At 37.7% G+C, this 22,885-nt stretch overlaps 3 protein-coding genes across 7 annotated transcripts; 2 read left to right on the top strand and 1 right to left on the bottom strand.

Moving 5' to 3' along the window:
* The first annotated feature begins 2,402 nt into the window (after nt 1-2,402).
* Nucleotides 2,403-9,256, top strand: LOC137585572 (serologically defined colon cancer antigen 8 homolog). 2 transcript variants are annotated; one of them, XM_068301385.1, is made up of 8 exons: nt 2,403-2,950; nt 3,393-3,597; nt 3,656-5,041; nt 5,108-5,192; nt 5,561-5,678; nt 7,521-7,645; nt 7,863-8,590; nt 8,640-9,256. In XM_068301385.1, the coding sequence occupies exons 1-8, from the start codon at nt 2,694-2,696 to the stop codon at nt 9,132-9,134; spliced, it is 3,399 nt and encodes a 1,132-aa protein (XP_068157486.1). In that variant the 5' UTR covers nt 2,403-2,693; the 3' UTR covers nt 9,135-9,256. The 2 variants fall into 2 exon arrangements, with proteins under 2 accessions (XP_068157486.1, XP_068157485.1); XM_068301384.1 differs by having other exon boundaries at nt 7,863-8,976.
* On the bottom strand, nt 9,243-11,043 carry EndoU (Endoribonuclease U-specific). 2 transcript variants are annotated; one of them, XM_068301428.1, is made up of 6 exons: nt 10,909-11,043; nt 10,710-10,839; nt 10,479-10,638; nt 10,165-10,370; nt 9,867-10,099; nt 9,243-9,805 (listed from the first exon to the last, which is right to left on the bottom strand). In XM_068301428.1, the coding sequence occupies exons 2-6, from the start codon at nt 10,831-10,833 to the stop codon at nt 9,560-9,562; spliced, it is 969 nt and encodes a 322-aa protein (XP_068157529.1). In that variant the 5' UTR covers nt 10,834-10,839; nt 10,909-11,043; the 3' UTR covers nt 9,243-9,559. The 2 variants fall into 2 exon arrangements, with proteins under 2 accessions (XP_068157529.1, XP_068157528.1); XM_068301427.1 differs by having other exon boundaries at nt 10,901-11,025.
* A 378-nt stretch (nt 11,044-11,421) lies between these two features.
* Nucleotides 11,422-18,693, top strand: glob1 (globin 1). 3 transcript variants are annotated; one of them, XM_068301437.1, is made up of 4 exons: nt 11,422-11,581; nt 17,422-17,665; nt 17,733-17,894; nt 18,160-18,693. In XM_068301437.1, exons 2-4 carry the CDS (start codon nt 17,507-17,509, stop codon nt 18,298-18,300), a joined length of 462 nt encoding a protein of 153 aa, XP_068157538.1. In that variant the 5' UTR covers nt 11,422-11,581; nt 17,422-17,506; the 3' UTR covers nt 18,301-18,693. The 3 variants fall into 3 exon arrangements, with proteins under 3 accessions (XP_068157538.1, XP_068157540.1, XP_068157539.1); XM_068301439.1 differs by lacking the exon at nt 11,422-11,581 and adding an exon at nt 12,752-12,867; XM_068301438.1 differs by lacking the exon at nt 11,422-11,581 and adding an exon at nt 15,261-15,414.
* The last annotated feature ends 4,192 nt before the right edge of the window (nt 18,694-22,885 follow it).

The following is a 22,885-nucleotide window of genomic DNA, read 5'->3' as shown; positions in this document are numbered from 1 at the left end:
ATATATGTACATATGTATGTATATTTAATATATGTAAAGCTAGGACACCATCTAACATTCACAACTTGCGTATCCGTATTTTGGCCAAAATCCAAAGTGGCAAAATTTGAAAAAGTTGTTGATTCTCTCTGTTATTTTCCCATCGGATACCCTGCTTGTAGTGCGGCTATGGTTACATATTTGTGCTATTTTTTGTTAATAGAACCAGAAAGTTCACCACTGCAAACGCACTACAATACAAATGTAGATGATAAACCCAGAGAGAGTGGGTGAGAGAGAGTCAGAGCGACAGGCCTAGAGAGGGGAAAAAACGAAATAGAGAATAGATGAGAGAAGGTGAAGTATCTGGCTGTGTTGAGTTAGGCCATAAAAATATTTCTTTAACATTGAGGCTAAAGAGACTGAGACATTTGCACTGTCTCTCTCTTCTGACTCTCTTAACGATCTTTCTTTTGCTATGGAATTTCTTTCTTTTCATAACATGTTTTGAGTATATATGTATATGTATGTATGTCGTTCCTGTTGTTGTTGTTGGTGTTACTGTTGTTGGGTTTTCGTTATTACAGCATTTACGAGGGCAGTGGCAGGACAGGTCAGGAGGATTGGTTGGTTCGCTGGACGACGAGCTCACCCAAGCGCACACACTAAGCCAAAGTGGCATGAAACAAGTTCGCCTCAACTTCGACTGTGAATGACTGCAGTAGAGGAATGCAGCGTTGTAAATAGCCGAGGCGACATTGTGTTACCTTGGCTTCCCTGGCGTAGAATCAGAGCAAGTCGGCACATCCCAAGCCCGGGCCAGAGTTGAGCAGCAGCAGCAACAGCAGCAATGAATATTGCTGAGAGCGCCCCGAGGGCTCGGACATGGATGGGGCTTCGGCCGCCTCTTGCTTTTGACCAGGATCGATAAGACTTACTCACACATACAGTCTCTAACACACGCACACAGAAATTCATGCTTGGTTTACTTTTATGAATTGTCTTTAAGATTTGTATACTGTGTACTCTTAAGATAATGGGTATTATAAGATTGCCACTAACGTAAAAAAGAATAATATTTTTAGTCTACATATTTTAAGTGTTAATTGTTAAACAGATTAACGAGGACTGAACGTGTCTATTAAAAAAATATGGATTTATTACTGTAAGTCAGTAAGAGTTAGTGTAGAGTATCTTAAAGTCGGTGGGATGTCTTAACTTCTTTTCTTTAGCTTTGCTCTGGACACAGAATTATGCATTTATCTCAAAGGGTTAAATTTTTTCGTCTGTTTAGCCTGGGTAATTAAATCGCATGAAGCTGATAAAGTATGAAGGAAACTACTTTTGCCTCTCATTTTCCTTGTTCTTTTTTTAATTTTGTTGCTCACTGCTCTGCATCCCTGACTATACTGTATGCCCCCCAGGAAATTTTTCATGATAACAGAGATTGCATTGATTGATTGTCGTTGCCTGGACTGTGGTTCGGTTGGTAGCTGGATAGCCGAGCTTGAGTTATTTGAGCTATTAAATGGTCTGTGATTTGGCAATAAGTTAACTGATCTTAACATGAGTTGTTGGCAATATTCGAGCAGGCTTCTATCGGAATTCCAATGAACCCTTTTATGAATAATAAATACTGATTTTGACCTTGTTAAATACTAAGACTACTTCATGAAACAAAATCCCCCAGTAGTTAATAATATAACACTATTTAAGTAGCAACTGTCAATATGTTGATTGTACAATAATAAAACAACCAATAGCAACTGCGAGAGAATATAATGGGCATAACCCCAAAATTATGCTACGAATAAAATGCATTTGCCCTCGTTTTCTTTACACTGAAAGAAATGACTATTCATTATTTTCCAACTTTTGCGATGCAATCATAATACAACCTGTAAACAGAACACTAATCATATTCTAAATTATTGTAAACCCATTAATATTAATAAGGAACAAATGTTACTTTAAAAATATAGTTTATTCTCTGTGTGTCGATATATAAGAAATGTAAGTTGAACAACCCTCGACACCAAAAAAAAAAAAACTGCTATCGACACAAAATGCCTATACCAGAGCGTGATTTGCATACATTTGACAGAGCGCGCTTCAAATCTGTCTCTTCAGTCATGCTATCCCAGTTGTTCATATCGATCAAACACATATACAAGATTACTCAACTGTGGGTCATGGCAACAAATTGCAAAAATGTTAATAAGTATGCTAGGGAATCTGGCTCTTGTTGTTTCTGCCTTTGATATGGGTACGCCATGGCACCAAACACATTAAAAGCCTCAGTAAACTTTATACTAGATATGCATGTCTATATGTAGGTACAATTCTATACGTAAATATGTGTGTATGTATCAGCCCATTGCTGTGTCTATAAAAGCTTTGACTTGCCTTTGCGGCCATTTATTTCAGTTCAACTTTACCGCGATGTAGTTCTGCTGTCACCTTTTGAAAAGAAACAATTACTAAGTGTAAACCCTCTGGTCGGAAGGAAGTGCATACCACAAGTGTTGCTTGTTAACTCCCCCCGAGTCCCTAGCTCCTTCGTCTATAAAAAGCCACAAAGTTGCATGTCAAATTTGTTGCCCCGACAAAGTTTTCAGCAAGTGCCTGTTCTTATTTGTTATTTGTGTTAGTAGATTTCCTCTTTCTCTGCCGCTTCCTTTGCATGCAGTCGGTTCCAGCTCTGCTCGTGAAAAATGAAAACTGAAAATTTTCTTAAGTACCGCGCTTGTCCTTTGTACTCCGATTCCAAAAGTACTCGGGCTCATTTTCAAAACGAGCTGTCAGCCCGTCAACCGAATTTCTCCAACACGTCGAGTGGTTCTCTATTGACTAGTGAGAATTTACGCAATTTAACACAGACTCATCACCGTGCCTCTGGATACTCCGATCGCGACAGCGAACGGGCAAGTGTAGTGTGTAATTCCACTGGGAGGATTAAGAGGCGGTCGAGGTAAATGAGAGACTTTATAGTGTACGATACCTTTAAAAAGGTAGCGAAAGTGTGTGTCAACTGTCAATTATAAATTTAGCTTTGGAATGTTTTATTTTAATAATTTTAATTCTGGTTTAAAAAGCTAGAAATCATTTTATTTAAAGCTAAAAGGATTTAAACTACCCCACATGATGGTCTCGTACGAGACCATTCACTGAACCCTTGACACTTGCACCCCCGATAGCATAAGATATCATTTGTTTTTATTTTGGCCAATTCATTGTCGTGGCAACCGGCCAGCGACTAGCTAGTTCACCATTGTCATCCCCCTTTTTGTTCAGTTTTCACCCAACTTGACAGCCAAAAGCAAAGGAATAATATTCTCTTAACATTTTTTTTTATATTTTATAAAAATGTGACCTATTTGAGCATTATAAATTTGTTTATTTAACGAATTCAGAAACCTTTCAATGAAATCCTCAAAGGGCATAAGCAAAAAAAGCAAGACCATGGACTATACAAATTATGCGTACAATGAGGCTGTGGGTCGATTAAAGGTAATGCTAGCCGATAATTCCTATTCCACGCCCAAATTAGGTTGCAGTGCAGGGTATTTGCGAAATTTTAACGAGGATTCTGCAGATAACTTATCGGACAATTTATCGGTAAGTTAATAAGATCTTAAAAATGAGAAGTCTATTATGCATGTCTGTAAATTTGTAGGCCATAGAGCGACCTGTATATTCAGATATATCCAAATACTTATCACCTAGTCAGAAGTCTCGTATGAGCTCCTATCGTCCAAAGAAGAGCTATGGCCCAACTTTAAGTGCTACATATCTTTCGGCGTCCAAAGAAAATCTGGCTGCTCTTTATTCCGGTACTCCCCCATCGGTTCTTCCTACCGAAAGCGTTGCAGCTCCGGTGGAAATATTTAATTTTATTGAAAAACAAGAAGACTATATTGAGCAATTGGAGAAGGAATCCAAGTACTGTCGTAGTGAGTTAACCAACTTGTTGGGAAAAGTTAAAGACGTGATTAATGAGAACGAACAATTGACGGAAAACGCTCGTACTGAGTTTACCGCTATGGAAAGTGGAGGAGGAAACAAGTCACAATCTCAGATTAATATGGCAACTACTAGTCCTTCATCCGATAGTGATGACCATTTGGCCTTTGGAAGAAAGACGGCGCCAAGTACACCGAGAAAGTCAAATCTAAAGGTGCAATCTCCCCGCTATGCCAGTGCGCCGAATATTGTGTACGAAGCCAGAATAAGTGAGCTGGAAGCGGAGTTGATGCAGGCAAACATTGACTTAAAGCGTGTAAAGACAGAAAATGAGGAGTTGAAAAAAAAAATGGCTTACATCGATCCTCTCACAGCTATGGTGCCTATGGGAGTCAATTGTGAGGCTCATCGCAAGCAACTAGAGCTATTGCAACAGGACAAAGTAATGCTGGAGGAAAGTGTCCATCAGTTGCAGCGTTTGCTGGACGAGGCAAAGTCACAGGGGCATGGAGGAATAAGCTCTAAGCGTTATATACAGGACCTTATGCAGATGGAACGATCTCAGGCCGAACTCGAGGTGCGTCATCTTCGAGACGAACTTGACCGTCAACACGAGAGAGTTCGGGAACTGCAGCATGAGATGGCACGACGTTTGGCAGAAGAGCGAGCTAGCGCTGAACGACGTTACAACAGTCAGGTGGATCAGTTGGGAGGCGATCTGAGCAGTCAGTGGGAACAAGTGACTAAGCTTCAGCTGGAGCTTGAGCGTCAGAAACGTTACGAAACGGACTTAAAGCGTGATGTGGCTAATCGCAACTCACAGATAGAGGAATTAAAAATGGAACTAAGGGCCAATAGGACTACGTTCCTGGCCGATATGGCACAGGTAAATGCGGAAAAGCAGTCTCTGGAGCAGGAGATAACTTCTTTGCGGTTGCAATTGGACCGGGCCGCTAGAGAAACGAAAACAGAGGCAGCTCGGCTAAATGCAGAGATAAACTCATTGCGTCAGCGTTTGGATCGCGGCGATGCAGATTTGTTGCATGCAAAGAGAGAAATATTGCGACTAAACGATGAGATAGCTAATTTGGAAAAGGAGGTAGTGATTAGCTAAAGCACTCTACTTACAGTTTCTTTCATGACGAACTTCTTTGTACCTTTGCAGTTAGCTTATGGAGAACTGAAAAATGAAATACGACCCACCAAAAAGGATTTGGATAAACGTATATCAGAAATGCAAGATAAGCATGGTAAGTGGCAAACCAACGAGATACGCATATACATATACTAGTTACCACCTTCGCAACACACCTGCCTAGCACTCTTTCTTTCTTTTTCTATCTCTGCATTTCTACTTTTCACCATCACACACACACACACACTCACACACACACACACACACACACACACCTTTCCTCGAAAACTCCTGGCTAAGCTATTGATTTTCATATTGCGAGAATATGTGCATGATGACAAAAATTCTGTAGAATTTATACAAGCATCGGATTTTTAAGAATGAGATTTAGAAAAATAGTCTTATCAATAGTTTATCCATGAGTTAATGTTGTTATCTATTTTTTTTTATATGTTTATATTCTCTGATAAATACTTTTTGTAGCGGAAACGGTTAATGAGCTCGAAGAAATGATAACCTCACAGAAGCAACTCATGGATAAACTTACAAGTGAATGTAAAACTTTAACGGGCAAGTTAGAGGATACAACCTACAGACACAAGTAATTATATACAACAACTTTTTTTTTGTTATTTAAAATAACTTAGAAATTTAGTTAGAATGTCATAATCTAAAAGGTTCCGCACCCCATTCGTTGACTTCTACAAATTAAGTTTTGGTGAGACGATTAACTAAATTCTTGCATTTTCTTTTAAATACTTATTAATCTTAAGTACTGAGTATAACTGCGCAATATGAAATTCATGGTCAACAATCAAAAGTTTTCACTAAACAACAATTTCTATATACACACCTACACAAAGAAAAACACACTACAACTTCCCAGAGACTGACGCTCAACTTCTTCAACTTATTTTTGTGCTGCCCCCAACAAACAATTTTCATTGATAATTAGAACCAGAGATGCCGATAACAATAGCAACTATTGCTCAGGCAAACGAAAACGCAAACATGTGCATTTCGCCAATTGAATCGGAAGTGCCAAAGGAAATAGATTTTGAGGTCGCGGAAGAAACTGAAATTTTAAAGAACATAATTAAAAGCAACGAGCGTTTGGCCCAAGAATTGGCTAAAATGCCTCCACTACCAAAACTATCAAGTCATTTGAAGCCAACAAGAAGCAACAGCACACCGGCAACAGCAGCCGTAGAATCAACACATTCATTGCCCGACAAGTCCAAATGTTTTTGTCCTAGTTTTATGCGTCATAAACATGATTATCCTAATATCCATAGACATGTAAACAACAACGACAGCAATAATGAAATTAAAATGGCTTGTGGCAAAAGAAGCTGCAACAACAAGCCTTCAATAACATCCTACAAATCGCGCACACAACCCACACCATTGCACCAATGCAACAAGAGCAAAAATTGTCATAGCCACGTACAACATTGCACCAGAAGCAATATCAACAACACGGCGGAGACGCATTGCTGTCGCCTCGACCAAACCGAGCCGTTGCCTCGGCGGCAACAGCATCTGGTTTTAAATCAATCTATAAGTAGCAGTTGTACCACCCCACCTTGTCAGAGCCAGAATTTGACAGTGGATGCTGAGACCAAAGCTACAATGGGAACATCGTCAATCTGCAAAGGTCGAGGGAGCAATGCTCTAAATGCCTCCATCAAACCCAAATTATATTTTGAACAATTACTGCAACGCAATGGTTGCCATCAAAAGACTCGGCCGCCCGTTAAAGTTGATGTAAATGTTCGACTAGTGCCTAAACTATCCAAGGATATGAAAGCACAGGGAGCCAAGGAGCTGAATGAGACATTTGTCAAAGATGTGGATGACGTAGCAAACGCGCTAAATGAAACTTTTGTTACTGATTCGAGTTCGTCACCAGAACTATTACACATTGAAGAGCAATTGAAGAAACTTAATCAGGCTGAGCAGAAGCAACATATATTTCTGGAGGCTGACGAAGACAATGACCATGAGGAGCAAGAGCGGACCACCAAACTATAATCATGTTAATATTTTTAGAATGCTTGTTTTATGCATTACTTTTGAACCAACATATTTCATTTATTGAGTTTGGTTTTGATTTAATATTTATTTCGTTTTGTTGGAATTTTAAATTTTTATTTATTCTAGTCAAGAGAAAACGCAGTTACGTGCCACTAATGAGCAACTGATGGCACGTCTTAAACAACTCTGGTCCAAATATAAGTCACTATTAGTACACAAAGGCAATGCCGAGTATAGCTCTGACGAAATACCGATGCACCATCTAGACATTTTTCAGGTAATATAATGGCTAATGCTGATATTGATTAACTTTTCCCTTTCTCTTTCTTTCTCTCTCTCTCTCTCTCTGTTTCTATCTTTTTTCCGTTTTGTCTATATGAAAACAAATACAAATTGTTTTCAATAGAGAGGAAATATCTGCTTTACAATCGAATCTAGAATATTTGTCTAATCGAATGTTAAGCAATGAGGAGCATATGAGTAAATTAGATACTACACCACATGATTATGCTAGTTTAGTGCCTGGAAAAGGTAAATCTGAGTTTTGAGTTTCCGATATCTGTGTCAAGATTCAACGAGAAAACACAAATATTTCAATATAAATAACAGAAGACAGACACACCACTTTGGCAGGAAATCCAGCAAAAGAAACAACATCCAAACATAACATACCACAACTATGATACTTTTTGATTTTGCACGCATAATTGGCACTCAACACTAATCAAAATTTTATATAATCACACAGCCGCCTATGACTACCAGAATTCAACATATGACACCACAATCGAACCAATACAAAGCACAACATCACAACTACAACACAACAACCCAAACGATGACTACACAGGAGCAGCAGCTGCAGCAGAAACACCAGCAACATCAGGACCATCAACAGGAACAACAAATGAGAATGCAGGAGGACGCAAAGCAAGCATCTCTAATGTCCTCCCCCTTGATGGACTCAACGATAACGATGAAAATCTCAAGGACAACCTTGGCTTGGGCGAAAAGCAGCAACAACAACAACAACGGGAAAGGGACCGCGAGCAACAGCAAGAAAAGGAACGTCAACGAGAGCGAGAAGAGCGAGACAGAGAACTTCGAGAGCTGCGTGAGCAGCGTGAGAAGCGTGAAAGAGAACGGGAACAGGCCGACCAGCAACAACAACTGCAACAGCAAAGTGAACTCCAACGTCGCTACAGTAATGAGCAAAGCGATCATCAACAACAGCAACAATCCCTGCCCGATACCAATATCACCAATGCAGGAAGTGCCAACTTGGCTGCCTACAACACCGATTACAGTGCCTACGATCAGCAGCAATACGACGCCAGCGCATATGACACAAGCGGGTATAGTCAACAGTCCTATGATCCCCAGCAATACGCGGCGTATGATTACAACAACGGCGACTATGGACAGACAGGATATCAGTATGATGCCACGCCGACAGCAGCACCAACACCCACACCAGCAACGCCACAGCAAGCTACATACCAAACTCCTCGCAGAGTCTCAACAGACTACAATCGTTCACCACCGCCACTCACAACGCCGGCGACAGCACTTGCGCCCACATCTCCACCCACTCCCACCCCCACAGGAGCGGGCCGACCACAACCGCGCGCGAGCAGTGGAACTGTGGGGCCAACAGTTGCCCCAGGAGCACTCACCTCTAGCAAATCCTCTTTGCCACAACAGCCTGCCCCGGCCTCCGCCGGAAAGAAGTAGTTGGAGTCCAGAGTCAAACGATTTGGATATATCCATTAGTAGCCCAAGTTTGATGCGATATTCATCCAATGATGAAACATGTTCCGAGCTAGCTGATTTAAGTGAAACTTATGTTGTTGAAGTAGATGAAGAAATTGCATTGACAGATAATAGTTTGTCCCCATCTAATACTACGATTATAACATCCAGAAGATCTAGTGCTCCTGCTGCAGTACAACAGCATCACCAGCAAAGAACAGCCGACAAAACAGTCGTCCTTGAGACCAGCACAAAGTTTTCCAACTAAATAATCCAGCGTTTAGTTTTTATACTTCCAATCCAAATAGGCTCATATGTTTCGACGCTTAAATATTTGTAATTATTGAAATTACCAAACTAAACAATTAAAAACCAATTCCCATGCATAAATTGTTTAATTTACAGCAGCAGCAGCTAACGAACTTTTTGACAAAAATCTCTTTGATCAAAAAATGTGCACAAATAAATATGCCCACTATTTACAATTGCCTCGATCAACACTTAATATCTTGGTGGATAAAGCTAATAAGAATGCAATATCTGATGAAGCCAAGATCTACCATCCATATGCAAAGTTAGACGCTGGCATTTAAAAGAAAAGATTAATGAGTTAACTGGCAAACATATTAATTCTATGGACGGTACTCCTTCCGAAGATTATTACATATCTTTCCTAAGCTAGACGACCTTATTTCAAGGAGTGATATCTGGATAGGCTGATGCTATTAATCGTTTTCCATTCCATTCCCACACGTGCGATACAATCGATAGCCTGGCGTGACCTAATTGAATGGGACAAGGCTCCTGCTTTTCTGTTGTAAGGAAGCAAACAGTATACAGACTCATATCAAGTTCAGGGGAAGTTCCAACCAGAAAACTGTTGCTCGGCTTCGAAATACCGTAAAATGTGTGACGCTCGTTCAAAACTATTTGATTGGGCTGCAAGTCAAAAGATGGTTAATAACAAATTCATTTCAGTAAACTAGTACTACAGTACTACCTTGCCCATATCCAAATGTTTAAGCCAACCCTTGTAGTCAATGTGTCCTTGCTGCTCTTGTTCGGCAAAATATAACCAATTGTGCAGACCCAAAACATTGTGATTCCGAACTTCCGCCATGAACACATGCTCAAAACTGGAGCTGCCTACAATGCCACCACCTCTTGAATAGGGTGTAAACCAGAGGTCTTCTAAAAGTTTAAACTGCTCATCATAATCGCTGCTGACAATACCTGTCAGTAATCCGAGCGAAAAATATAACAATTAAAAGATCCTTTGCAATACTAAATCAATATACCCTTATGCATTAGATATCTCATGGCAAGCTTCATAATTCTAGTATTCATAATGGCTCTAAGGAACTCATGCTGCTCTTGTTTATGCTCTGGTGTTACATGTTCTGCTACTGCCACATCTAACTCATAGTTATTAAATAACCGCAGGAGTAGAGCTGTTGTGGAATTCGAATCTCTGGATAGCAGGTCCTGATGAAGTTCAAACAGACTGGAACAAACGAAACACTTTGTAATTAATCTTAATGTTGCAAAAATTGTTACCAACACACCTACTAAGGAGTATCTGTTACTGGTTTATCTGTTACTTTGGACTCACCTCTTCGGCGCTTTATCATCATGTGCTCCCGAAGTGGTCCTACCCTGAAGATTTAATTTGTATATATAAGGGCTTGACGCAGCTTCTTCTGCATACAGGGATTTAGATAAACTCAAGACATCATCTGGTGTATGTGGTAATGGTTTGCTGTGAAAATACTCTACACAACAAAGAGAGCGAAGTTGCTGATCTTAGGTTTGTTTCAACAATCAAAGAGAAACTGAAACTCACCATAGAAGTGCCAACTTAAGATGCCTATTGTGATGAGCAGGGCAACAATAACAAACCTTTTTAGTTTTTGACATTTCTCGCTGTCTATGTTGCTGGTATTGTTTATATTAATATTCCCCTGCATGGTTATCTAATAATATATTTAGTAAGTCTTCTATCTCTTCTTTCTTGTTATAAATATATATATTTACATGCTTACTTCCGAAAAATTACTAGCTACGGCAACTGTCTATATATCACTGGAAAAACTTAAATACGCTCCAGCTGGCGATCTGCTGTACACCAGCTGAATATGAAACACCTTCTGTTCATAGTGCTCAGACACACAATGACAGAAGATTACGCATCGTATCATTTAGGCGTGACATCAGCAATGCACGTATAATGCGGCTGGTTCTTTATTGCTGTTTCAATATAATTTAGCGAAACTTTATATTGTGAGGGAGAATATTTAAAGGAAAAAGAATTGTGTGACGTGGAGAAATTTCAAAATGATTAGACACCATCACTGTGTACTTTCTCTTAGATATTGTGGAACGCTGAGGTGGGCAGTTAATGACGTCAATAAGACCCAAGAGTTTTACATTTGCTTTGCTATCTTTAGTCAAATTAACATGGTTGATATCCACATTTTTTATTCAGCGCTTGCTCTCAATGGGATTCATGTTCTCTGGGGGATCATTGTCATCAGTTAGTTTACTTAGTTGTTTCTGTTTTTTTCTCCACGCTCATTTTTCGTCTGTGCTTCAGTTTTCGCTTTCATTTGCATTTGTCTTTGGCTTTTCGTTTGTATTTGCTAATGTTTTATGCTGCTCGGGTTTAGTTCAAACAAAGGTTGAAAATTGAGTATTACATTTATTTATCGACATATGGTAAGCACAGTCAAGGTGTCAAATAGTGTGTAACAAGCAGAATAAAGCGTTTTTGACCGTTTAGTTGACAAATGTACATATGCAGATTAAATGTGCGGCTCCTGTCCTATGAAAACTAGAGATGAAGTTTAGCATTACCTTACCCCTTTTCTACGTAGTTTGAACAACTTATGTATGTACACATATCAATTCAATTTGGTCCACCAAATTTACATATATACAAATGGGATAAAAAATATCTAATTTATACGTGTAACTGTTTTACTCCATGTGAACCAAAAGGGATGAGTTGAATCGAAGTCGGCGTTGAAGTACTTGTCTAGTTGTCCCATGGTATACCAAAGTCGGTCCGCCGAATTACTTTATTTTCTAATGCATAAATCCTCCTTACTCTCTATATATACATATGTATGTAATTAATTAGTATTGCCGTCTCGAATACATTATAATTACGCCCAATTTTGGCATAAACAATAAAACAGGAAACTATTCATGAGATAAAGAAATAATAATAAAATAAACAAGCAAAAAATTCTACGATTGTGTCGGATAATTACAAAATTAGATATTCGAAGTACAAAATATGAAAATGATATCCATATGGAAGGAAGGAATTATAGACGCAATAGATGCTCTTTATGTGACCCAACAGTCAAATTTCAGTATTGTTTTCTATAAATGCCAATATAATAAAAGATAGAAGATGGATTTGTGACAGTTTTGCCAATGCTTCACACAAAACATGCAAAATATTCATTACAGGCTAACTACAATGTACGAAATCGAACAAATAATTAATTACTTCTCAAATAGCCTGCACGAAAATATACTGACTAAAAACGAAAAAGGACAACGGTTCAAGGGTAAACTTATTAAACAGCATGTACTCAGTTTTGAAATTTCCAATAGAACAGACAAGAATTGCGCAATATTTTGGCTTCTTTGCTTTATTATTCAAAAATATTCCAAGATATTAATAAATGCATTTTGTTGTCCATTTGTTTATACACACATTTACATACATTGAGCTACGAAAATGTTGTTAATTGATTAGTTCGTTTATTTTTCAGCTCACGCAATAAATTGCGTAGTCGACGAAATAATCGTTAATTATACAAATTTCTATCACTCCCTTTCCTCCGATAGAGGTTCAAGTAAGCTGATATTGCTTCGGTTCTAGTTTCGTTGCCTTCTTCGGGAATCTTCTTTATATAGCCTGCAAACAGGTCGCTGATGCTGCTCAGTATAAGTTTTTACGTTGTTGGGTGCGGTTCTTATTTGTACGTGTGAGTCTCAATCAAATAAACAGTCTATTCGAAAATCAATTCTATTAAATATACTTGTGCCGTTAAATTAGTAACTAATATTTATATATGGTGCAAGTTAAAGTATATTATGTGTGTATATTGTATGACGTCGCAAGTGTACAGAATCAGTTGAACGATAAGCAATGTTTTATTTAGGACTCAAAGGCAGATAATGCATTAAAAGTCTGATAACTCAGTTCAGTATAAGGTCACAAGAGGCAAAAACCAATGTGGGCCATTTATTTTCTGTGAGATCAATGCTTATACAAACCAGAGGGCCGGGGCTAACTTCGACCGCGTCAAAGTTTGTATACCCTTGCAACTTTTTTGGTAACTCTATCCTTACCTCTTAGCCATCAATGTGGAAGAACGTTTTATCTAAAAAGGCTTAAGCTTGAGAAAGAAAGGCCTACAATCATAGGAAATAACGAAGATATTGATCAAAGTCACTGTTTTCCACCGATCGTTCCTATGGGAGCTATATGATATAGTCACCCGATCTTTATCAAATTCGGCACAGTCATTAACATATATATTAAATTAAGAAATGTTTAATTTAAAAGCAATCGCGTTAAAAGTAACGAAGTTATTTACAAAAGTCACTGTTTTCGACCAATCGTTCCTATGGGAGCTATATGATATAGTCACCTGATCTTGATCAAATTTGGCATAGTCGCTTATAGGCGTAGTAAACTCTCTAATATTAAGTTTCACGACAATAGCTCAGAAAATAACGAAGTTATTGAGAAAGTCACTGTTTGTGACTTGGCCGTTTGTATCGGAGCTATATGATATAGTCACCCGATCTTGATCAAATTTGGCATAGTCGCTTATAGGCGTAGTAAACTCTCTAATATTAAGTTTCACGATAATAGCATAGAAAATAACGAAGTTATTGAGAAAAGTCACTGTTCGTGACTTTGGGGTTTGTATGGGAGCTATATGATATAGTGGTCCGATCCGGCTGAATCCGAGATATACAACGCCTGCAGTATATACAAGGCTACGTGCAAAATTTCAGCTCTGTAGCTCTTACGGTCTAGGAGGAGTTTGCGTTGATCCAGACGGACGGACGGACGGACGGACGGACGGACGGACGGACGGACGGACGGACATGGCTAGTTGAACTCGTCTCGTCGTGCTGATCAAGAATATATATACTTTGTATGGTTGGAGATGCTTCGTTCTATGCGTTGCACACTTCTGACCAAAATTAATATACCCTTTTTGCAAGGGTATAAAAATTTTGTTTTATAGTCTATGAAATTTTCCGATGACATGACTTTGAAATTTAAATGTTGTGGTTATCATAAATCTCAAACTCTGTTTAGTGTATGTATATAAATATATACATTCTTGATCAAGAACAACAGACGAGTTGATATAACCGTGTCCATCCGCCCGTCGAAGGCTTTAGGAGCTAGAGCCACCAAATTTGGTGTACCTACGGTGATCAAGTTAATTTCAACTTGCTTGATACGCGTGCAGATATTGATTGTATAATAATATTGCCAAGACCACTTCCGCCCCCCGTATTTCAATAAAACTGATTTTCTCAAAGACTAACAAACCTTAAGTCACCAAATTTGGTATGTCGGATGTGGTATGAGGCATGAAAAATAAATTGAATAAACATACATTTGGTCTTCGCAATTTAAAATATTTGACCACGTATACCCAAGTTGCTTTGCCTATTTGTATCAATAAAGAATGTTCATAGTTATTGTCATGACTTCTTCGATAACCTAGATAACATTTAAAAAACAATGTTTGAAAGCTTTTCAAGAGCTCCTACATTTAAAAGTAAATCGCTTAAGCTAAGATTTAAAAAAAGTTTATAAAAGCTTTTGGTGGCTCCATCAAGGCACGTTCTCTTAATTTATATCCATTTCAATTTCGTTCTCTGCAAGTTATTAAGGGCTTACCTAAAAGAGCAAGCTTTGTGAGAGTCACCTTATCGGTTAAACTAATCTTTGTTGTAACTTCAGACAGTCCACAGGTGGCACTTGACCATAATCTATGCTCATGTATAAGTCACACATGTATGCGAAAGTGGTGCCATAATTGGGATGACGCTTAGGACACGTATGAAAATTACTTGGTGAAGGGGAAGGACGTAAAATGTGCATTTACATTATGGAAACCCCTTTTGATGTGCGCTTCTGGCACTTGCTACTCTCACTCTCTCCACACTTTTTGTTTTTGGCGCGCACTACAACACGGACAAGTAGCACACATATACATATGTATGTAGAAGTATGCGTCTACCGGCAGAGAGAGCCAAAAGAGCTGAAGAATTTCATTTGATTTTTCAAGCGCGCTCAGTATACAATTTGAACGCGACGCGTGCGGTTCGCCCATTAAAAGTTAGCGCATATAGCAGGCATAATCAGATCAATCATAATATCAAATCTAATAACAAAACCCAGTAAAGAAAAAAACAAATTGTAATACTAATACAACAAAAGACACATACGCAAAAGTTATAAATATCAACACAAGTGAAAAGAATAATGACAGATTAGGGTAAATAAATAGAATGAATATGTCGGCCACGATATTTGGAAAAATTAAGGGAACTCTTTGACTTTTTTCATTTTTGCTGGAGTTTATGCTTTTATTCAACAGGCAACAGCTGATTTAAATTACCTCCCCACATATTTTTTAGTTTATTCACAGTAACCATAAAAAGGCGCATAAATGTGTGCTTTAAATTTATAGATTTCTTGCAGTGTCCTTGCTAAAAAAATATTTTTGACTTTTGGCTTAACTGTCTCTATTTATGTACACATCGCTTCGTGATTTGAACAGACACTTGAGAAAGTACATTTGAAAAATAAATTTAAATAGTCGATTAGAATCACATGGCAACAGTTGTTCAGTTTTTTAAACAAATAATATCGTTTTGTGGTTTTGTGCCAGAACGCTATGTCAGAATTTACAGCGACACTTGAGTGGCAGCATCGTACATACATACAGACAAACACAGACGAGGATGAAACAGCACTTTAGCAACACCTGGTCTGCCTGCCTCAGCTCAACGCAACTGTCTAGTAGCTGTCCATCAAGTTTGCCTTAATTTAATTAAGCGCTCAATGTCCTTACACAGGTATACCTGAACACAGAGATACACTAGAGAAGACAAGGGCACGGTCTGTCAGCGACAAAAGGGGACCACTAATATTCAAATAACATTTTGGGTTAGGAAATTGAAAGATTATGGGCCACATTTTTTGGTGTTCACTTTTCAAAGCCCCCCTGTGTCATTTTCCAAATTACCATCTACGCTACTGTTATAGATACAAAGCAAACACTTGATTTGTGGCTGCTTTTTTCACTCTTGACTGCAACGTTCACATATACACACATACATAGGTATAAACATACCAACATGCCAACTACAAGCACAAAAGCCACAGGCCATTTCGTCATGAAGGATATTACAAACGAAAAATACACACACATACATTGCCCGAAGGGGGCTTGTTGTAGACAAGGTTATCCCAGTGATGGCAAATTTTTATAGTAGAACTCGTTACTCCTCGTGCTCGACCACTATCTCTCTTACCCAAGCTGCCAACAATAACATGTCGGCCACCTGCTGCGGCTTGCACTTGAGTCTATTTTCCTGTTATTCTGTTTGTTTATTATTTCTTCCATTCCCTCATCGCGATGCGTGCATGTACATATATATCTGACCTATCTGACAGTTCGTAAATTTTTAATAAACTTTTGTAGGAAAAACTTTTCTTTTTGACTTTTCATTCCACTTCCTCTTGTTGTTGCCTAAGTGCTTTTGTCATTAAAAATAAAAAAGGAGAAATGCGAGGGCAACTCTAATAGTTTTGCCTTCTTATGACAGACATGAACAAATTGAATCTGAATATTATTTATTTGTCCGATGCCTCGCTGTCTTCTGAATAGAATTTACTTTAGGGTTGCTTTTCTTAAAAGTAATCGAACGCCATTTAAATTCAAAAAGTAAGATGCCTTTGGAAAAGGTAACAAACTTTCGTTGTTGTTGTTGTTTACATTTCCGTTTCCGCATCGCTCTGTACATATCTTTCTCCCTGCCTCACTTGCTCTTCTCTATGTCTCCGCCTGCGTCTCTCTCAGTCAGAGCAAGTGGAATGACAATTTGTGTAAACGATTGCGACCCACAAGTTTATTACTCGCCCAGCAGGTTGAGATGTGAAATGAGGGTGAGACGTATTTATGTAGGCTGATCAGGGGCAAATGGGGGAGGGGTTTGGGGTCAGCTAATGAACTCAAAAACATGACCGGGTTTTGGAATGATTAGAGATGGGCGACGAAAACAAGATGCAAGCCATAACGAAAGCTTGGGCACAATCATCGTACAATTAACCTTACTCACGCCATCATTTTCATACGCAATGACAACGTAAAAAAAATAATCTAATGGGGCATGTCAAAGGCAGTGACTCTTGACCACACTTGTGGGCGCCGACTGATTTATTTATTTACAATGAAATGTGCATAGTATTTTGTTTTGAAAACTGTAATCTTTTGCAGCTGCAAGTAGACTTGAATCCCTGATTGAGAGAGAAAGAGAGTTTAGACAAGAGGACTTAAGAAAGATCTATAACGGCTAACAAACATGAACAGCGATGAAGTGCAATTGATTAAAAAGACCTGGGAAATACCCGTGGCAACTCCAACAGATTCTGGAGCTGCTATATTAATGCAATTATTTACACGTTATCCTTCCAATTTGGAAAAATTCCCGTTTCGTGATGTCCCGTTAGAGGAATTGAGTGTAAATATACCAAACATTACCATAGCATATTCTGTAATAAAGTTAATGACACGATTCATATTTCCAGGGAAACTCGCGTTTTCGTGCCCATGCTGGACGCATTATTCGCGTATTCGATGAATCTATCCAAGTACTGGGACAGGATGGAGATTTGCAGAAATTGGATGAGATCTGGACTAAAGTGGCCACAAGTCACATACCACGTCAAATCTCTAAAGAGTCATATAATGTAAGTACGGTGAAAGCCTGCAAACTTAATCCGTTTCTGTGTTTGTATGATGATGATGATGTTAGCCGATTTTGATCAAATTTGCCAGAAGAACAAATGAAAAAGTAACAAAGTTATTTATAGATAGATCGTTTTAATGGACGCTAATGAAATATATTTCTTAGGGGTTTTTTAGATATACGTTAACACGTTTCTTATGGAATTTGGCAATAGATTATAGAGAATTGCAAACTTGTTTCTGTATATTTTTCTTTGTATTTTTCAGCAACTCAAAGGAATTATTTTGGAAATTTTAACTGCAGCTTGTAGTTTGAATGAGGATCAAGCCGCAGTGTGGGCCAAGTTGTTGGATCATATCTACGACATCATTTTTAAGGCAATCGATGATGACGGCAACGCCAAGTAGAGGAGGCTAACTAGAGGCCAGGCAGAGGCACAGGCACGGCTTATGTAGTTTTAAGTAAATCATAATCGTTAGCAATTCTTATTTTGTATTCGAATGAAATACAAATTGCAATCAAAAAGGAAAGGATGAGAGGAAAACATGAAACTCCATACTTATATGCAAGTACACACACACACACACAAAGATTTATTGGAAAAGCTTTAACACATTGTCAATCCTAAGCACTAATTTAGACCATGCAGCTTCAAAGTGACATTCATATATTAATAATCTTTTTGTTTCTATTTGTTCCTCATCGATTTTGTTTAATTGTTTGTAAGTAGTAAAAAAAAAAAAACGAGAACAAATAAATAAATGCCTGAATAAATTCTTTATAATGAAGTGAAAAACAAATTATTCTTGAAAATGAATTCTTGAAGAAACCATCATTGTGATAAAATAATAACAAAAATAATTGTTTACTCATATGTAAAGCAAAGAACAGCTCACTTGGAAAACCATTTCCAAGCCCATACACAGTCAAACATTCGCCTAATTGCAGCTGTGGGAAGCTTTTAATTTTGATGAGTTTTAAATGCTCTCACAGATACGCGCACACACACATAAGCAGAATGCAAAATCACCAGCAACTTTAGCCGAAGTTCGTGCTCTTGCAATGGTAAACACGGCGTATGAGTTATATAGTCTTGCGTATACGAGCTAAATCAAGTTCATTTCATATGTTACTTTATTCCCAGTGCATTTAAGGGAAAAGCAACAGTTTTTGTGTGGAAATAAAAACACTTGTATAGACTTTTATCCTTAATACTAAGACAAATCGAGTTGACGAATCGCAGTGCGTATTTATCTGGCAATTAACTATTTCAATGCTTCTAAAATAACTCAATCGACATGCTGGATATTCTTTGCTCTTCAATTGGGGCGTTTCCCACTCTTCCCAAAAACGACATACCCACTACCGCGTTGTGCTGTTGGCTAAAACTCAAGATAACAGTAATTATAGGTTTAACATTCTGCTAACAGTTACTCTGTTAACGTTATCAACTGTCGTTCTTATCACCAACATTTGGTGTCGTTGTAGAGTTTCTTGCTGGTTGTTGAAATTATTTCTGCGAGTCGTTGAGCTTTTCAATAGTTTGCTAATATTGGCCTAAATGAACGAATAACAGTTTGACCAAAGCAACCGCGTAATTCAGTTCTCTTTTTCCGGAATACAAACTGCCGAAACTTTACAAGATATTTATGCTAAGTCGGGTTTTTAATAGATCTACGCGCGCATGGATGTAGAGTAATATTACTAATATCAAATGCTGTGCTACGCTTCTGGAAACGTAACACAAGATTTGAAACAAAAATTCTGGTTAAATTAAAAAATGTTGTGCTCGAGTGCAAAATGATTTGAACAGGTAATCTTTGCCATACTCGATTGCAGCAAATATTTTAAACCCGACACTTTGAATTTATTCAATTAGTTTAATGGTTTATTTCACTTTACAAATATTAAATGCACCAAAACGAACAAAATAGACTAAACCCAGAAGGCAACCACAAGAGAATAAAGTTGTTTGGACTAAGCAATTCGAAGAGTTGGTGTAAATTGATAGTAAACTTTCATTGCATCTCTGTCAGGAGGCTGACTTTAACAAATATTAAAGAAAACAAGGTCTCCTTCTTCCAAACAGGCGCTTCAACAATTTTGTTATATATATTACTACCACAACTCGATGCCAGTTTTGCGGCATATGGCTTGTAAAGTATGCAGCACTTTAGACATAAAACATGGCCATATTCACTTTAAAGCTTAGGTATGTGTGTGTTTCTGTCGGCAATTGCTTTCTGGCTTAACAATGCAAACAGAGTAAAAACTAAAATGGTTTTCGGGCACGCCTTGTGCCACCAGCACGCATCTAAACGTGGTAATAATACACAAATATTTGGATACATTATTCAATTTGTAAATTGACACCTGGTTAAATAATAGTTTAGTGTTAATTTCTTCTCCCCTGTAAAGTTTTCCACTCAATTACACAATTGATTCACATAAAAGGGTTTGCGACTTATATTGATATCTGCCGACGCAGATGCAAATGTACATGAATAATATATGAGAATACATAAGAATATACAGGTCTAAAGACAATAAATTTAACTTGAGAAAGCCTTTGGTACGAAGAAAATTACGAAAGAGACATATGATAAATGGGTATTTAAGTTTCATGCAAATTGTCCAGATTTAAAACCGATTTATAAAGATAAGGCACTTAAACTATGTATAAAAGGGAAGAGAAACGCAACGGTCGATTCAAAATGTCGAAACTTATGTAAGTCGGGGAGACACTGAAGTTCGATATCAAAATTATTATTGTAGGTATGTGTATGCATTGTCAACTATTTTTTGTTGGTCATAATCTTATCAGCTCCTCCAGAAGCGAAAGCGTCGTCGCGCATTGATTGCACATTAAAAATAAACAAAGAACTAAAAATAGACAATATAAAAAATTCAATAAAGCAAAAAGAAAACAGCATAGTACTATAATCGCAGACGATTTGTCTTTGCCTTCTGGTTACAATTTTTAACTTTTTATAATATTCCTTAAAGAAAATATGAGAAATACTAAGAATAACAAGTTATTTCATCGGATTCACTAATGTAGGCCAAATCTGTAACTAAAGCTCTAATTTGTTTTACACAAAGAGTACCTGATAAAAATAATTTTTCTAATAGGACCATGTGTCTAAGTGCCTGGATTTATAGCTGGGTACAAGAGTTGGAGTGGTTTCAATGTTAAAACATGATTGATATGCCCTCTCAGTAATAATTTAATTTGAAGATACTAAAAATAAATAAATGCCTGATAAGACTAGATTACTCTTTAACTTCAATGCCTCACTCAATTACGGAATAAACTTGTCCCATTTCACTATATAAACAAGTAGATAAATATAAATGTATGTACATAGGTATATTAATATTTTGTTGTTTATCAATGCAAATACTGTGCTTCAAAATGATTGATGTAGGGTATTTTTATTTTCAAGTAGTCACGGTGAACTTAACATTTACTGATATCTGATATCTGCCACATGACCTGAAAAAGTTTGGTATCTTTTCCAACAGCACTTTCGTACTCTTGATTGAATACCCTTATTCTGCAGTTGAGCCTTTACCTATTTAAAGCGAACATGACACACAGGAGGAGGAAAGAGCCCTTGATTTTATACAACATACACCAAACAACTGTAGTTTACTTTATAAATAGAAATGCAGTAGTTCAATTCTAAGCAAGGATAATATCATAGAGCTGGGTTACCAATTTCGATCATAACAACAAAAAAGAAAATGCGTCAAATACATTTGAAAAACTCTCTTTTCAACCATGGCAGCATAACTTAATCGAAGTAATTATCAGGATGACTAATATTTAGAACCATTTTCAGTTGCTTTCTTCTGTTTTTGTATTATTTTTTGAATGGTTAGTAAACAAAACTGAATAAAAAATCATACAAGTTCATTGCTTGTCAATACGATAAGATTACCAATCGTTCTGGAAGAACTACTATTGGGAAGCATGTTAACTACATTTTGACAAATTTGTTTTTGTTGTGGCTGTAGCTTCTGCACGCTTTTACGGATAACTTCTTATAGGTATGACGTTTAGTGTGCTGATAAGTTACCAAACAAACGATTTTAATTCGAAGTGACGTCTGTTAGTGGGTAAACACACTGGGGTGAAGGTCGTCTGCTCTGTACTGAAACAGAAACTTTTCCGGAGAAATTTCGTTCATACCACTTTGATTTTGTTATCAACACCTACCACAATTGCACTGTCCAATCACAAAAATAATTCCGCTGAAATCGGCTTAAATAGTCTATAGGCTATATAGCCCTGGGGCTCGGGGCTCGTTATCTCTGTCTTACTCCATCGAAAGTGCAACAAGTGGAAACATTTTTGATACGATTGGTGACAGGCTGAATGATGAATCAGCTTGCCAATAGAACTATAATACCAACTTCAATCTACAATCATCATCAAGGTATTCATACATTAATGACAAGTTGCTTGGCAATAAATGTGACTGCTAAAACACAAGAGATGAAAGTTTGTCGATAGTAAAGCAAAAACAAAAGATAACCACAGATAGCTGCCACAATAAAGACTAATTAACCTGCGGTTAACTTCAGTTGCGCCGAGACTGCTGAATTTAAGACATACAATGCCTGCAGTGGGCGGATGTGTATGCGAATTTTCTGACTTTTTTATATCTTATAGACGGGTAAGGTGACTCATTAGGTCGTCACGTTAGTCCCACGTTATGGTATCGTTAAGAAATGTACAAAACAATCCAAATAATATAAAATATTTATTTTAATCTTAGGTAGCCGTATTAACAAGAAACAAAAAACATGCCAGACATGTGTGCAACTATAAAAGGAATTAAAACAACTAATTTTGCCTAAACCTATAAGACAGCCTGTGCACAGGCATAGAAGGAGAGGGCAGGCCAGAAACAAGAAAAGTCATAAAAATGCCTTTAAAGTCAATTGATGGATTCCACAACGACCAAGCATTTTGCACAAATTGGA

Source organism: Drosophila tropicalis, unplaced genomic scaffold (genome assembly GCF_018151085.1).
Source record: "Drosophila tropicalis isolate 14030-0801.00 unplaced genomic scaffold, ASM1815108v1 contig_878, whole genome shotgun sequence".
NCBI lineage: Eukaryota > Metazoa > Arthropoda > Insecta > Diptera > Drosophilidae > Drosophila > Drosophila tropicalis.
Note: the sequence above shows the minus strand (reverse complement) of the source record. Positions and strands in the feature narration are given on the sequence as shown.